The following is an 18,220-nucleotide window of genomic DNA, read 5'->3' on the forward strand; positions in this document are numbered from 1 at the left end:
ATAATAGAAAGTCTATTTCTCCTCATCAGAGACCATTATGTGCAGTAAAGGACTGTTTGGATGATTATTTATAAGCTGCACTCTTATGAACTGTGTTCCTTTAAATTAAAAACGTCCCTCACAACCCGTACGCAGACATCTTAAAAAGGACGAACAATATCTTTACAGGTCAACAGAAAGAAATCTTGAGCCATTTTCTTTTTACCAAACATTACTCTGCTGGTTTAAAATACTGTCTGCTTTGCTTCCTGTAAGTGTAGCTCTTACTCTCTCCTTAGAAGAGGTGACTCCCCTACAAGGTGCAACATTCATGAGTGGCATAAAAACACACTAATGAACACACAAGCACTACACACACACACATACACACACACACACACACACACACACACACACACACACACACACACACACACACACACAGAGTTGGTTATGCAGAGCTTTTTCTCGACATGCAACCCCCGTAATTGTCAGAGCACCTTCAGCGCTCACCGTGTTCAACTGAGCTTGTGTGCAAAATCAGAGCGTTTTGTTTTACTAAACTTCTGTTCTTCTCAGCTCTTTTCCTCGTTGATTTCTACCTGTTATTACAAGTTGTTTGAAAATGTATTGAAAGATCTGAAGTCAAATGACTGCATGTGAAGAACACTTGATTTTTATTTTTTATTTTGTTTCCACAGTGCATCAGACGTTATCCTCTCACGAGCTCCTGTTACTGCGATGGATAACACTTACCCCCCCCCCCTTAACAATTTCAAGAGTAAGAACAGGATCATCTGTAAAGCATCCTTTGTAACCTGATGAGGATTCAGTTTCAGGTCAAGGACACTTGAACATGATGAGTTACGACGACAGGAGTGAAACAAAATGTGTACAGTGAGTGAAGAACCCCCCTCTGTGACCATGTATTAATGTCTACATATTTTTTAACCTGAGAAGTTATATTCAAATGTTTGAAGTTATAAATGATGAGCTCGTTATTCAGTGTACAGTCAAACTTCTATTTCAATATCTCACATCCAAATATTCAAATACCTCTTGAATCCTGCAACATGCTCATTTCCTACTTATCTATCTACCTACAGTATCTCTGTTTTTGACCATTGACTTCTTAAAATAGAGATGTAGTCTCAGCCCCCTCACCCATTGGTTTCTGAAGAGGACTCATGACGCCCAACAATGGCGGCCCCGTTATCGGAAAGGCTGACACCGACGTACTTCCAGCTAATCCAAAAAGCCTGTGAAGAGTTGGAGTTGAATGAAATCTTGGTTGTTGAGACACTCACGTCTAGCTCATGTTGCTCGTCATGTTATTGGCATATTCCAAACTATGAGAACAACACGAACAAAGCTGACAGCTTAAGGTCAGAAAGAGGATTCAGCTAATGTGAAGCCGCAGTGACAGTTGATCAATATGGCGCCCCACGAGAATGACCTTCACTGAATGCGATTTTTAATTAGTTTTCAATACAGGCTACACATGCATGTAAAGTTTTAAAAGGGCAAGGTAAACATTATGTCGTTATTTAATCAAATGGGAAATCTGCAACAAAAATGTAGACTTGAACTGATCTAAAGTTACTGATCGATGACGTGTCTCCGGTCTTAGGCGCTAGACTCCAGCGCTCCAGGCCTCCATTGACTTGCGTTAAAAGTTGCACATGCGCATTTGCTTCTCAGCTCCTGAACCCAGAGTGTAAACATGTTTATTTCTGCTGTAAAAATTAGATTTTCAATACGGCCCCTATGAAGATTCTATGACTTTCGGAGCCAGCCTCAAGTGGACACTCGAGGAACTGCAGGTTTTTTCAACCCCGGACGTTGCTGCCTGATTCAAACTTTAGACAGAAAACAACGTCTGCAAAACTGTCTTGCACTTTAACTTTTCACGGTTTCTTATTGAATAGTAAGGATTATATTGAGTAATTACAGGACACATTAGGTCTGTGCATGTTCTCACACACTCACTCAAACACTCAAACACACATTGAAGAGGTCTCTTGAGAGTTTCAGATGTTTGACAGATTACACAGACAGTTTGCGGCACGCGGTTGCCACAACAAACCTGGCAACCCAACTACGTGGCTTGAGAAGCTCTTACATTTACTGCACTTTTCTCTTCTTCAATACTGATCTGAATTTAAAAAAAAGATTTAAAGATCACACCACAAATTTACTAAACTGCAAAAAGCTGCACTGCAATCCACATGCATGTTTCTTCATGTTCTTTGACACATAACTCTGCCTTTGCCACCCGGTCTTACTCTGTTCCAGCGTCTTTGTCTGAAGTCCAGTATGGATCTCGGCGATGCGCCCCCCGTGTCCCACCAGCCGCACATAAACATCCCGTGCCGTGTGATTGGCTATACGTAGATGCAGGCTGCGCCGTGTTGTAATCTTCACCTGGCACCTCAAGGCCTCAGCCACCACCATCTGGTCATCCGGAGTCTCCGCTGGGTGGAAAACTTCCAGAGGCCCGGCCTGTCCTTCCTCCATCCCCTCACCCTCAGGCCTCTCTGGGGTCACGTCCAGCCCGAGTCCCCCTGACCCGGATCGGTCCCCAGCTCCCAGCTCCAAACCGCTCTGCATGAGGCCGGTTCCGACATCATTGCTGCTCCTGTGCTCAAGAACCTCCATCTTTTTCCCCGCGGTTACAAACCTCTGACCCAGCAGTCTGTCCCAAACTGACCGGGCTGCCAGCTGAGCTCTCAGGCTCTGATGGGTACTAACACACACACACACACACACACGCGCCTATTCATACACACCGAGAGAGATGGTGAGAGACAGGCCCCAGACACATTCTCTCTCTCTGATGCAGAGACATGGCGGGCGCTCCTGCGAATGTCAGCGATGCTAACAAAGAGTAGAGGGGGCATTAGAGGAGGATCAGGCCCAAAGCTGCACCCTCTATAAATAACCCGGTGGTCCTGGCTGCAGAGGGGCAACTAATCTAACTCTGATTACAGAGGGGGCAGGCCTGACCCTGGACGGGATGAGGATCACTTTCTTTTCCTCTTATCAGACATATGTATCTCTGATTCTCTCTGCAGCAGAGCTACTTCTCTACCACACTGACTGAGAGGGACATTGAAATGAAATATATTTTTGATTCAGTGAAGTGTGGGCAGTGAAGGGACAAACTCTAGCAGGAATATGAATAGAAGTGAATCGCAGCTGGCTTGAGGAGAAAGAGAAGACGTGTTACATCGCTAACAGGGTCTCATTTGTTTTGATGAGTTTTGGCAGGAGAGTGCATCACGCCTCTAATGTGATACATGAATATGAAGTCTAAAGCCCATAAAACACCCATGAGCAACAGCCTTAACCAAGCATTCCCTGTGTGTGTGTGTGTGTGTGTGTGTGTGTGTGTGTGTGTGTGTGTGTGTGTGTGTGTGTGTGTGTGTGTGTGTGTGTTAGGGGGGATTTGGGGAGATAAGAGGGGGACAGGCTGTGCAAACAGAACAAGGTCATCACTGACCTTGGGTCAGCTTCCTGTTTCCCCTCTTAGAGCTCAGATTAGTGCTCTGAATTTAGACGGGGGATCCTGGAGCATCTCGAGGACACTTTATCCCAGAGTCCTCGCAGCAGCCGTCTTAAAACAGTTACCAAACAACTGTTTAAATGAGCTGGACGACCTGTCATCGAACAGATTAGATACTAAATGATTCAAATGGGGACGGATTTCAGTCGAGGTTTGGTTGTACAAACATAAAGTGATACAGGCATTAATGTGACGATTAATAGACTTAAAAAAAAAACTGCTTATACTTCCTTCTCCAGACAGCTGGCCTTTTTTAAATCCCTCCCAGAGAGTGGAGAGGATACATTTCTAGAACTTTCCCAAATCATAGCATAAGATCTCCTTATCTGAGAAACAAGTTGTCAAAATTGATCGTACAACATCCCAATCTTTAGTCTGTGATATGGGTGTTCCACAAGGCAGCATTCTTGGACCCTTACTTTTTCTTTTATACATCAATGATCTTCCTCAAGTGTGCAAATATTCAAAATGCTTACTGTATGCTGATGATACTGTGATTTTTCTCTCTGACTCAAATCCTAATGTCATGAATTCCAAATTATCGTCTGATCTTCAGTTCTTACATGACTGGTTGAAAAAGAATCATTTGACCATCAATGTAAAGAAAACTGAGTCTATGTACTTTCACTCCCCCAGAAAATGTATTACATTCACTGATCCCATCACCTTTGCAAGCCAAGATCTTGCCGTCACAAAGACCTAGAAATATCTTGGTGTGCTACTTGATTCGCATCTTACATACCGTGAACACACCTCTAAACTAACTACTAAGCTGAGTCAGAAACTTTATGTGTATAATAAGATCAGATCATATCTTTCCTTCTCTGTTTCTGAAACGTACGAATAATTACCAAATAAAATGTCTTCTTTTCATTGAGTATCCAGTCAAGGGTCCACACACAGAGTCCGGAGCTGCAGGAGGAAACAAGCTATCATTACTCAGCCTGTATCCTGTCAGTGGTGCATGAGGCCCTTGATTTGATGAGCACCTCCTGCCCCTCCCAAACTAACCGACCGAGACAGACGAGATGCTTAATGCTGCAGCTCTTTGACCCTGAGCCAAGAAGAATTGATTTTGCTCTTAATGGGATGAGGGGAGCAGAGAGGAAGACAGAGGGAGGAGGATGAGAGGTGGAGAAAGCGAGGGGGGATGACCGTAAATTCTGTCAGAGGAGGCGTTAGAGGGAAAAGTAAATCAGCAGTATGAGGAGAGCGATGGCTCCACAACATGATTGTACTGTACATGTGTGAAGGTCTTAAGAGCTTGCACCAGGTCGATGTGTGAGGATTTGAAGGGAGTGAGGAGGGATAGGGGGAGTAAAAGATGGAGGGAAGGGGTCAGGTATACGGAGAGGAAGGGCTTCAAATCTGTCATGTGTGGAGCAGAGTTGTAGGTGGATGAAAGAGTAGAAAAAAATATATAACCACGGCTATAAGTCAGTAGTATGGACAGCGGAGGTTATCACTTAAGTCTCAGTAGGCAAAGGGTGAAAACATGACCCTCAAGTCTTTATTTCACTTAGATTTCAAAACGCCTCTTTCTCTCCCGGGCTGCAAAAGCCCTCAAACTGGAAATGCTTATACTCTCATCACTTCCCAAATATAGAGCGCTTTTTTATAATTTAGCACCCTATATTTTATAAAAGGCTGCTTTGATGAGCATGAGGAAAAATAACGCAGCGAAACAGAGAATGGAAATATCTTTCAAGTAATGGGAAAACCCTGGAGGGGAACCCTCATGGTGTAAAAACCCCAAAAATGGAGCGCAGCCTGAGTTCAAGCAGAAAGATAGTTCTCTCATACATTCATTTCATTATTTTCATTCAACTTAGCCACTCATTCTCTACCACTCCACCATCTCCCTGCTTTACGCCTTATGGGCGTTTACTCTTTAAGTAATAGTCCAACCCGACTCTGCCACAACCTCTCTCAACCGATCATCCTACAGCGGTCCAAGTTTAAAACCAGTTCTCTCTCTTCCTCAGTCAGTTTAGACATTTCAGTGCGATCGCTGGGACCGTCCTCCAACCCAGTCAGCTCCATTCCAGCTCAGCAGAGTTCAGATCCAGCCTCAGAAACCCCCTCCTCATCACATCCTGCATTCTTCTATCACCACCACCACCAGGGTCTAGACTCCATAGGGGGGTATCCTATCCTGCTGTCGGCCTCGCTACCCCTCTGAGTGCACAAAGTCATCATGATGGAGTCTAATCGCCAAAGACATATATATTCATATTCATCTTTTCCTAAACTGTTCAATATATAATTGTAAACTCTTACTTGAGTCTCTCCTGATTGAAGTAGTTCTGGTCTTAAGAGCTTTATTGGGAGAAACTGTACAGGGGGTTGATGTTTTTAATAACTCGTCCATATTGATTTTGTAAAGACTATAAGTTTTGTATAATTAGGCATATTGAGGAGTGTTGCTGATTTGACTGAAAGGTGGAGGCGGTTTGTCAGGAGGCTCCAACTCTTCGTCCTTTTCTAATTCATCAATAGTTAGGTCGAGTCAGCATTTCCACTACGATGACCGCCTTCATCTGGCTTCATAACGCCTCTTATGAAACCAAAGGGTGATGTCACTCAGATTACGTCCATGTTTCATACAGTCTTTGGTTGTGATCTACAAAGAAAACCTTATAATACAAACTACTCTGAGGGGCTTCATTGGGTTCCCCCTGGGCAGGGTTGCTCTGCTTGGTCACATAACTTTATCTACTACTCTTCTTCACTCCCATGAGGCTCTGAGCTCTGAGACAGGTGTCAACAGACCAGCTGATGGATGGCTTCATAAGCACCAACCCTCATTTACACCTCACCACTATAGAAACACACCGATATCAATTATGAATGATTTAGCGAAAAATGACTTGAATTAAAAACCGGTTTTAATTACTCTACGGGCAAGCATATGATACGACACAAACAGAGGATAATTTAACGTCTCATAAAGGGCAATACGAGTTAGTTAAAACATCTACAGTCAGATATACCCGCCTCCAGGTCATTAAGAAGACCTTTAAAAACATTAGAGGAAACCACCTCCTGAAGATTTAAAGAATCTTGCAACCGATTCCGGTATTCAGTAAGTTATGACTTCAAAATTGTATTTCATAAAAGAAAATAAAAAATCATGTATTCAGTACAATTTATATCATTTTGTTTCTGGACACTTTTCATGAATGTAAAGGGAAGTTTTATGGAAAAAGAAGCTTGTAAAAAAAACCTGATATTTATCTGTTTCGTGCGATAACCCTAACCCACAATAAAAAGTATGACCGGTTTAATATACTCTGATGCTTGATATAGATTTCTCAGTAAACTAACTTCTCTCATCATGTTTGTTTGTGATAGAAGATTTGAGAAGCATGCCCAGGGGTTTTAACAGCAAACATCAAAGCAAGTTGTAGGAAAAGCTGTAAAATAATTAAGAATTAAAAAAACACACACAATAGAGAAGTGCAGACTGTATGCTGTATATATATATATGGTTCACTTGCAACTTGTAACTGAGACAGGTAAGGATGGATGTGATCTACTTTCACTTTTGTGATGCATCCAAAGAATATACAGACAGAAGCAAAACAACGTTTGCAGACTGAATGAAACAAAGATTTCAACAGAACTGATTCAACCGAACAAATCACTTCTAATTGACTTCTCCTCTCCTTTTTTTCCGTTATGTCACAAATTCATGGACACACACACACACACACACACACACACACACACACACACAGGCATGGTGGTAAACTCGGGGAGGATCATGGGAAGGGTATTTTTAGCGTGCTGCGTTTGGTGTCTCCAGGGAGACAGAGGTGATGGAGGAATGGGAACATCAGCTGCTCAATTAACGCTTTCTGTCTGACACTTGTGCATGAGCTCATTGGTACACAAGGGAGAAGCCATGTGACTTCACAGGGGTCTGTGACTGAAGGGCGTGTGTGTGTGTGTGTGTGTGTGTGTGTGTGTGTGTGTGTGTAACATCTTACCGTTGTCTGTGGCCGTCTCCTCGTACTCGTTAGTGGAGGGCAGTGCAGGTACCAGCGGCTCCATGTTCATGATGAGGTTTTTATGGCTCAGAGAGTTAAAGCTTCGACTCTGACCGAACATGGCTCTGAAACACAAACATCAGCTGCTCTCACCGTTTGTTGCATTAATACATTTATCTTACATTTTTAGAGTTCTATATACTTTAATGTTTTACTACCACAGATCAGCAGCAGCATTTAGAATAATATGAGTTCAGGTGATTTGTAATTTGTCTTACCTGCGCACCTCTGGTGGCTCTCTCTGGATCTTAGAGCTGGCTTCTATCACCTCCTTTGCTACTTTTCCACTGACATGGAGACACACACATTAAACGCACAAAAACAAAGAGGTTTAAATGCTGTAAAATTTCTATTTTTCATGTCACATTCTTTTTTTCTAAATTATTCACACATCTCAAAACAGGGAAAGAATATGTATATCAGCTGCAAAATATTTATTTTATGGATAGACTGAGGAGAGTTCTCAAAAAACAAACAGTTAAATGTAGTTAAGAGATAATATCCACCTCTTAGATTTAAGCATAAAACCAATGAGAAGTTAAATAAATGTAAAGTAGATGAAACACAATAACACAGCTTGTGCAAAGATGAGAAAAGAGTCACTTTCTTCGCCCTTCTAAAGATTTAAATGATCATTTTTACATGTTTATGATCTAAGAATAAAACATTTCACAAACATGAATCATCACTGAGCTCAGCAGAGTAGTCATGTTTGTTTTTATCAGTTTTTAGGAGACTAACTTTACGGTATGTAAAGTCGGGGGAGCTGGTGACATGTACAGAGGCTGTAGTCCTCGAAGTGTTCACCCGGGTTCAAATTCGACCTGCGGCTCCTTTCCTACATGATGCTCCCCACTCTCTCTCTCTCCCTGATTTCTGACTCTATCCACTGTCCTATCTCCCCAATAAGGGCATAGAATAAATACAAAATAAACCTTTAATTAAAAAAAAGCATCAACCAGCCACACTGACAGTTAATTTTCTTCTCAAAGACACAAGTATAAAAGAAATTCAAACTGCTACACTCCCAAACCTGAAATCTTACACAGTGTAATCAAAGATATCTCATCACACTTATTATAAGCTACATTCACCTGACAAGTCCAGATAAATGTCTCTATTGTAAAAAGCCTGATTTTCTTCTCAAATCTGCAAATGCAGCAAGCACATTTTAACAGTGAAGAGATGTATCATGTTAATTAGTTAGTCCATCTCGTTTCCAGACACTTGGTGAAATAAATAAAATGTGGTGGCTGTATTGGCAGGTTTATTTTATTCATTAGAAGAAATTCAGGCTTTATTTTTGTACATCTTGAAATAAGATGTTTATCTGGACTTGTCAGGTGAATGAGGCGGCTGTTGCAGCGGCGAATGAATGTGATTGGTTACTTCTGATGGTCTCACTACGTAGCAGCCTCTCAGTCCATTTTAAAAAGTGCAAATCGATATTTTTGACAAACACTTTTTGCAGTGTAGACTCCTCAAGCTTCATTTAGATTAAAATATTCGTCTTCATTTAGACTGTTCTTTGTGTTTAAACCTCGGTATCAATTGTGACTTTCAAGTGCTAGTCTGACTTTAGCTTTATTATTTAGCCTTATTATTTTTCCTCCTATTCAATTGTTGCTCGTGATCAGAGCTGTTTCTGTGCAGCTGAGGAGGCTGTTTCCTGTCAGCAGGGTGTAGCTCCATTAGTCTGATTGTTGGGCGGTTTGAGTTTCTGGACTCTGATCGCTCAGTTTAAAGCCAGCAGGCTCCAGCAGCCCACACATTAGTCTATTGTTGCTGAGATTGATGGTTAGGTTGTAAATTAGAGGGGGGAAATGAAACATCTGGAGGAGTAGGCTTCAACCTGACCGTACAAACACGGTGCTTTCTGCCAAATGCTGGCCCTCTATACTCTGAAAAACGCAGAAAAATCCTTCATGAGGAACAGTAAAGAGCTGATCCAACACAAGTCTGACAAAGATCTCATCTGATCTGTGTTGAGAAAATTCTCTTCGTAAGAGCACCACAAATCTCTTTCTTGTTTGCATGTGCACAAACGTCAAATTCCCATATTTCAGAACAAACTCCACTGAATGCTATAACTCACGGCTGAGCCTTTAAGCCAGACTGCTTTAGCGGGCAGATGAAATGGCAGCAGGCTGAAGTGTGAGTCTAGTAAAGAGCTTTGTGTGAGAGGAGGGTCTGGGAATACAATATACAGCTTCAATAACAGACCCACAGAGAGGCTTTCCTTTGATATCCGGATCAGTAAATCACAGATACAGAGCTGGACTCAGGTGGTGACGCACAAAGGAAAGAAGAAGTATCGGGATCCGTTGATGGTGTGTACGTTTCTCAGAGCAACAGTCACTTTGATTCAAGAACTGCTGAAGTTGATTTAAGTCACATATCTCTGAAAATGGCTGAAATGAAAGAACTTTATCTCATGTAAAAGTTGAACTTAGAAGAATTGGTCACGCTTTAATCTAAGGTCACAATATCCACCACTGATTATTGATTTAGTGGCATTCTGTCTGATTATAAGTCATTATTAAGGGCTTAGTAGGACCTTACTCTACATGACGAGTCTACAGCTACTAGACCATTAATGAAGATTTACTGCTTATTGATAGTGAGTTAGGAAGTTGTTGTACACGAGCTATGATCTTAATATTCTTTGCTTAGTATTGCCCTTATAAGGTCGAAGTAAGAAAAAGTATATTAAGATCATAATTCATATTTTTAACAATTTCCTTTCTTACTATCAATAAGCAGTAATCAGGAGGGTATTGAGGGCAGCCTTTGCAATCCAATTTTTTTGGATCCATAATCCGCATAAAACACCCCGCTACGCACAGACACCTTGCACACTGAGTCCACTTAGTTTATTTTTCTATTATTGCGAAAACAGACAGATGAAAGTTTCGGAGTCAGTGAACAAACATGATTGACAACATAACATCGTATTCCTTTTTTTAACGTGTGTCAATTTTGGACTAAAAAAACTGACTCAGTGTGCAATAGTCTAGTAGCTATAAACTATGGTCATGTTGAATAAGGTATAAAGAAGTGATTAATAATGACAAATAAACTGCCAGTATATTACTAATTAGCATGCTAATAAGCAAACCTTCGCACAGCTATCTCAAACACAGAAGAGGAAAGAGTCCATCACATAGTCAAAAGCAAATTCCTGCACATGCAATCCTGCAAAAATACATTTATAAGCAACCTTTCATTAATAAATCAGACAAACAGTTTGTAAAAGAGGCAGAGCATCTTCCTCTTTATATGAATCATTCAGGAGCTAATGTCATTTTGAATGTCCACTTAACTTGAATGCATGAATTTAAAATGTATTATTTGTTACTTTTTTTAGATTTATGTATCTTAATGGTTTGTTAACTCTCAGTCAGGAAGCAGAAGTTGTTCATTTGTTTATACGTTTATTCATTCAGATTTGATAATATGATGTGTATTGGTTGCAGGCTGTCCTGTCTCTTTGATAAACTGTTCCACTGATGAAGGTCTTAGCAGCAAAACATTGCTATTAAAATGTCTTTTTGCACTTTCTGCAGTGTGCAGGATATTGCTTGCAATGACTAGTGATAGTGGAAGTTGAACTGAGGGTGAATTTTGCATCAAATCTTTCAAGTGACTGAATCCCGCGCTTCGTCTGTGTATCTCCACCTGCAGCCGTCTGCATCTCTATCTCTCACATGCGTAAACTTTTTTTGTCTTTCACTGCTTCCCTTGAACACACACTGCATATGGCTGGAAAAATAAAAAATAAAATCAATCATGCCCACTCTTTACAAAGCAAACCATAATACTTTCTCACCTGTATCTGAACCTGCTGCCTTTGAAGAAGATGTTGCTGCTGGAAACTGTCTTTATCTGACTCGACTTTGCACACCTGTCAGGGAGACAAAGATGTCATAATTATGAAGAATCTGCAGAACAAAGACAGAGTCGCTCGGCCTCGTCAGTTTAAGTCTGTGACTGTGACAGCAACTCTTCATACGACACATTTTTAATGTTCTTTGAGGTGAAGTACCAACAGCGAGTGGTCTCCAGTGCAAACGTAAGCCTCTTAGTGAGAGGAAGAGGGAGATGTTTCAAGGTGTGTTTTAAAGCTTACGCTGTGGGTCAAACCTCGATGTTACGTTCAGGATCATTTATCATGCAGAGCAGCAGGGACTGTGCCAAGGTACACACAAACACACATTAACATACCTCTGCTCTGCTGTATGTGTGTGTGAGTGAGGCCGTATTTTCTCAAAGCTCTGCTTGGCTGCCATTTCCAAACTCAATTCACTTTGATTTGATTAAGATGCTCTGATGCCTGTCTGACATGCACTCCCAGAGAAACATGAGCTACTGTCATTAAGGAGTCAATATTCATGGTTTTACAGGCAGAGGCTGTTATCAGAGAGCTTTAATAACTATGTCTTTCCTTTGTTAGCTTTTTAACTTACACGTAAAGCATCACGGTATAACATCTGCTTTGTGCCACATAGTACTCGAGAAATGTAATCATGAGCTTCCTCTGTTGTTACCGAGCAACGATAAAGTGCAGTGAATTCCTTTTGTGATATCCTCACTGGACCTCGACCGAGGCGAAGCTCGTTCAATTCTGTTTGCGCTCAACCTTGTAGCGACCATGACCGCAAAAGAAATGATGTCTCTGTTCCGTCACTTTCACCTTCACCCCAAGCTTGTTTCCATTCCTGACACGCCGGCAGTGTCGATAGTCAGTCAATAGACGAGCAACGGCCTCGGAGCGATCAGCTGCTCCGGAGTGAAAGACGGCAGCATAATACAGCAGAGCCCCGGAGAGGGAGGAAAATTATGTGTGAAAAATCCATGTGGAAGTGGATTTCTGGAGAAAGCTTTCGAATGGCAGCAGAAACTTTGATAAGGGAAAATTGAGCAGCAAAAGAATCAAAAGAAAAGATTACATTTAAATATGAATAAAAAGCTGCTACAACCAACTGTTCACCTCATCCCTTCACTCATTCCTGAGCGATGTCACCCACTGGTAACTTTATGGGGGCTTTGGGAGCTCGTCGATGGCGGTCGGCTTGCTAGAAATGCTGACTCAACCTAAATGTCAGTCAACCGAACAACAAGCTGAGAGCTGAGGCGGGTCTTAAGCCTCCAGAAAAACAGCGACACTGCACCCGTCCGTCAAGCAGGTCAGCTGATCGCCTGATTGTGAATAAAGCGTATCCTTCATTAAAATAAAAAAACAAAAGTTATCAAAAAATCCGTAGTGTGTGCCAATATAGACTTTTGCTAATCATGCCTATTTTGTTTTTTTAAACCAGGCTGTAAAGCTGTTCATTCTTACTGTAAAAACAGCTTTTTTTTAATGGGGTGTGTATGTGACATGCTGTGCTTCTGCAGGCCAGCCTCAAGTGGACACTTGATGAACTGCAGGTTTTTGAACTTCCTTGGCTTCATATTTGCGCAGCAGAGGTTGACGCTTGTTTTTAAAATTTGTGTTTATTCAAATTTGCTCTTCAGTATTAACTGGTGCTTTCACACAGACACAAACGACTTTCAGGACATTTGTTGGGTGAGCTGTGTATGTCTGATTGCAAATGGCCGAATTTACACCCCAACTTTACCCAGAACTTTCCCTGCTGACCTGCTGGTACATGCTCCGTGTGGGGTCGCGGTGAGCTGATTACCGAACACAGCATGGAACATTCAGAAAAAATACTCTGCACATATGAGTATGGGAGGGGGTGATGTTTGTATGCAGCGACCAGTATGATCCTTGAAACCCCTTCATTATGTTTTTTTTGTTCACAAGAATATTGTTCTTCACTCTTTGTTGATATTGTGAATGTGTTGAACTACATGTAGCGTTGTTATAAAGTCAAAAATTGTCATCAAATATTGTCGGACTCTGCTGCTCTGTCAGTCATTACCACGTTTCCTTTTACACCTTGTCGTGCCTCATGGGACCCCTCACCCCTGTCTGACAGGGAAAGCCTCCTGCTGTGAACAACTAAATCAGGAAGATTCTGGGGACCAGCTGCCTGTAATTTTCAAGAAAATCTAGAAAAAGACTATAGTATCCAAGTACAGCTCTAAAGTATAAAGGGTTGCCTACATGTGTTCTTGTTAACATACACGTTTTTCAAAATCCTACTTAAAATATGTCAATATGGTTTTGTTTTTAATTGTTCTTTTATCTGTACCATTATTTGATTTGAATATTGATTATTCTATTTCATTTATGCAAAGCCTATCACGCATCTTGGGAATACTTATTCATCTTTTAGGACATTTTCTACCAACAACAACTAACTTTTTATTGACAAAGGGACAATTTGTGTGTGTGTGTGTGTGTGTGTGTGTGTGTGTTGACGCACTTGTAAAAGGCCTGGTTCTCCACCCCACACTTCCATAAGTGCTTACACGCTGCAGGGGTCGATGTGTGAAATGTCAACACCAGTTTCTTCTGCAGAAAAGGACAAAAACAGGAGAAAGACAAAAACAGTGAGGATAATAAAAGAGATCACCAAAAAAAAAAAAAAAAAAAAAGAGGAGAGGTGAGAGAAGTGCTGAACACGGTGAGAGGGAGCTGTGCAAAATGCTGACCCACAGACCCAAAGTGGTAAGCTTAGCAGGATGTTGGACAGATAGTGATTTGGCCTCAATGTTCAGCAGTAAAAGAGCTTGTAGGCTGCAGAACACTGTTTTTTATGGACAGGGAGGAGGGGGATATATTCCTGTAAATGTCTGGTTTTCACTCCTGTGTGTCTGGTAATACGAGAGACCAGATCAATGCTGCTTTACAACGAGGGGAGAGGAAGAGAGAGAGGAAATACAGAGATCAATAACAAGGGAGGGAGGTACTGTAAAACAGATACAGCAATGGCTAGACATAACCATTAGTCATATTTATAAAAAGAAACGATAGGGATGTTGAAACATGAACTAGTCTAAAAAACAAAACCTCCACACACAGTTTACAGCTGTGCACTGATGCAGCTTGTTGCTTTTTCTAAAGTCAGCGATATTGCTCAGCCCCCTCAGCGTCACACGTCAGGTATTTCTGTTATGACAAACACACATGTGCTGCAGCGTCCATGTGTGAGAGTATCAGATCTGCATGTTTAAATATAAGTTGTCTTTGGTCCCACTTTGCCTGACATGATAAAAGTGCTTAGAAAGCATGACGTGACATTTTTAACCTTTTATTTATGGCAGTATACACAGAGCATCTGAGAATATCAACAGCATATACGGTTGCAGCAGGTTAATTTAACTCTGATTGAAAGGATTTTCAAGCATGTGCTGCAGTAAAAAGGCCATTTGTAAGTAGTTATCAGTTCAAAGTGGGACGGTTAAGTTCATGTGTTTTCGGCTTAGTAACACCAGTGAGGGCAGAGAGTGAAATCATGCAGTGACCTGTCACATTGTGGAAGACTCAGAATAAACTTCTGATTAATTATAATGAAAAAAAAAAACTCCACACAAATGATGTGAATGTTCACAAAAATACGAACGAACACTTACAGACACATAAGGACAAAATTAGAATAAAGATGTGAACACTTACATGACATTAAGCACATGGAAAGAGTGACACATGATAATCTATTGTTAACTGATAATGGAGATATGAAGCAGTACAGACATTTAAGAACACATGATGACACAAACAACACTGAACAGAGACATGAACGTGGTCAAGATGAAAAAGTTCCCCCAGGTCAAAGGTGAGGTGAGGGCAGGACTGTGAACAGAGGCATTTTAAATCTGAGGTTCTCAGAACAACAATGTTTTGTGCTGCTATTATTTCATGTGTTTACTCACCATTGATGACTATGTTTACACACAGAGAGAAGAGACAGAAACACAAAGATCAAACTGCATCCTCAGCCACTCATGAGTCGCCAAACAGACAAACAGGCAGACAGACTGACGGGCTAAGCAGAGATGAGAGAGCTGGTTTTAAGCCTCTGCAACGAAGAGAAGAGTTATGTGCTGGTTTGGCTGATTGGTAGATTACAGAGCAACCTGGCTGCAGCTAAAGTAAGAATGTGGGTTAATGTGTGAGAGAAACAGCAACGGTGGACACAGTCTTCTCTTTTTTTTAAAGCAGTTTAAAGGTTATATGAAAAGATATGGGGCAATGTGCACCACAGTGCTGCTCAGAATCTACCAAAGCTATGGGCTGCAGGGGCGTGTCCAAATCCTAAACTACAATGAGGCTGTGTTGTTAGAGGCTGAAATGGTAGTTTTGCTTACATTTTAGCATTTAGCATTTGAAGCACAACATTTATTGATATCTTAAATTATAGAAAAATACTTCGCACATGTTTTTCATTACACAGATGCTCAGGGAGAACTGGGTTTTTAAAAAGTTGATAGCAAAGTCCTGCACGTTGTCTTAGTTCCTAAAACAAAACTTATTAAGTTTAGGGACTAAACCATGGCTAATAAGTGTAGTTTTTTGCAAGTTAGTCAGTGTTCAGGAGTTTGCTTGCTTTTTAAGTACCTAAAATAATGACTTTGGACATACTTAAGGCAGTAATTTGTATATGCTGCCACTCTGTTGTGTTACGTTATAAAGTAAAAAAAAAAGTATAATAGCATCTATATGATACTTTTCATGTTAGTATTTAAAATAGAGATGAGTAGTGGAGACAGAAAGTGTTGATAAATTATAATAATTTGGGTTTGTCGCTGCAGGCAAACTTCCCGTGCATTAGTTTAGCCTGAGTTGGGCCACCCCAGTCAAAAAAAAAAATCTGGACACCCCCCTGCTGGGCTGGATGACAAAGATGAGCGTACGGATGAAACCTGTGTCCCAAATGCGAGAAACCTGCGTTTAAAGACAATATTTGCTCTCTGTGTTATTTTCACGTTTCCTGACTGCAGTGAAGGCGTCTCATATTTGGGCCACAGTGGACACGTAATGTGAGCGAGGAGGTTAGTCGTAACACACCCACCATCCTGTTACAGTGCATCCTGCCTGTTAAGGAGATCTGAAACAGCGACACACACACATATACAGTGTGTGTGATGGTGGACAAGATTACACAGACAAACTGTAAAGCACATTTATCTGATGTAACCATTACCCGTATGATGAAAGAAAGAAAGAAAGAGGACAGAGGATAAAACAGTACAGTAGAGTCCTACTGTGAATCTAAAAGTCAGGGGGGGGGGGGTTATCCAGAAGAACAACTCTCTACAAATGTTAGAGGTCGAGGTCATCATCATGCTGCACTTAAGTACAAGACTTCACAATTTGTTATCACAATGGAGAAAACTACACAGCAAATACTGGTGTTCAGGTTTAGCCTTTAGAGGAGACGTTCACGCAGGAGGACGCTGCACTCACCTCTTTCTGAATCCCGATGACGTAAAAGGTTTTCCCCTCGAACTTCAGCTTGCTCACGTCGTTCCTGCAAACAACCACAAGGTTTTATTCTTTTTCATGGAAGGTTTATTTTTGATCTTTTACTTTCATTTTAGAGACAGGACAGTGGACAGAGTTACTGCAGTAAACAAACAATGGGAGAGATGCCTACCATGTTGTTGAAAGGTATTTTGCTATTAAATCGACTTTTAAAATGACTATTTGAAGGTGGAAAAGTTACATATTGTTGCTTTAAGGTTTAAGGTGCCCACATGTTTCTATTTGATAATAAATGTGAAATTTGTACCATTTGAGGAGGTGGATCCTCTTGTTCCCCTGGAAGACCACAAAACCTGTGGCTGTGAATCCGAGGAACGCTGTGGAGCCTGTGAAATCCTGCAAACACACAAACACACACACACACACACACACACACACACACACACACACACACACACACGCAGTGTGAGAGGCAGAACATGGCATTATGGCATACAGGTGGATGAACAGCGGGGCGGGAGTGGGCATCGATAATCTCCATGGTAATGACACCAACACAAATCACTGTTTCGTTCCAAATGTCAACCCCCAAATTCTCCGTAAGTGGCATCAACAGCAAAGAGTGAAAACACAGAACAGTTAGACTCAGTCTGAGATCAAAAAAAAAACAAACATCAACTCCAGAGAATATAAACAAGATGTTCCTGTCACTCTCCGCATGGCTGTTCATGATATATTGACCTCCTTCGCTCTGCAGGAGTGCTTTTCTTTTCCTTCTTTTTTAGCGACTTTATGTTTCCTCACATTTTCTTGCAGGCTCCTTTTGATTCATGATCTTCACAGATCTATACGCGTGTATGATTCATTCCTAATTCTAGCAAACCAAATAAAAAAAGCAAACGACAGAATCTGAGCAGATAAAGGAGATCCTCTCCAGCAGACAGAATTATCCCTTTAATCTGCCAGGCGGACTCGGCTGTTCATGGGACGGTGTCCATATTGCGCAATCTGGCAAGGCGGAGGATGATCAGGAGAGCGGATTGTCAAATATTACTTTTCTCTATCAGATGTAGTCTGATCCATCTCTCATAGGAGTACAGGAAAAAAAACACTAGCAGTGTTCTCATCACAGTCAAATAAAAGCAAAGTTTGCAAAGTAAATGTAACCAGAGTTGTTATGAAAAGGGGAATGACGCTGACCAATCAATAAAAATATACATTTCATGAAAGTAAAGTTGCCATACGAAC

General features: G+C 41.2%; 1 protein-coding gene across 1 annotated transcript in view; it reads right to left on the reverse strand.

Moving 5' to 3' along the window:
• The window catches only part of frmd3 (FERM domain containing 3), a 77,479-nt gene that overhangs the window by 5,148 nt on the left and 54,111 nt on the right, over window positions 1-18,220 (reverse strand). Inside the window, exons 8-13 of the mRNA XM_061039126.1 lie at window positions 17,280-17,368; window positions 16,955-17,018; window positions 13,971-14,059; window positions 11,426-11,500; window positions 7,815-7,883; window positions 7,537-7,661 (exon numbers count right to left, since the gene is read on the reverse strand). Of these exons, the coding sequence (XP_060895109.1) occupies window positions 7,537-7,661; window positions 7,815-7,883; window positions 11,426-11,500; window positions 13,971-14,059; window positions 16,955-17,018; window positions 17,280-17,368 (511 nt within the window). The remainder of the gene's footprint in view (window positions 1-7,536; window positions 7,662-7,814; window positions 7,884-11,425; window positions 11,501-13,970; window positions 14,060-16,954; window positions 17,019-17,279; window positions 17,369-18,220) is intronic.

Source organism: Labrus mixtus, chromosome 5 (genome assembly GCF_963584025.1).
Source record: "Labrus mixtus chromosome 5, fLabMix1.1, whole genome shotgun sequence".
Lineage (NCBI taxonomy): Eukaryota > Metazoa > Chordata > Actinopteri > Labriformes > Labridae > Labrus > Labrus mixtus.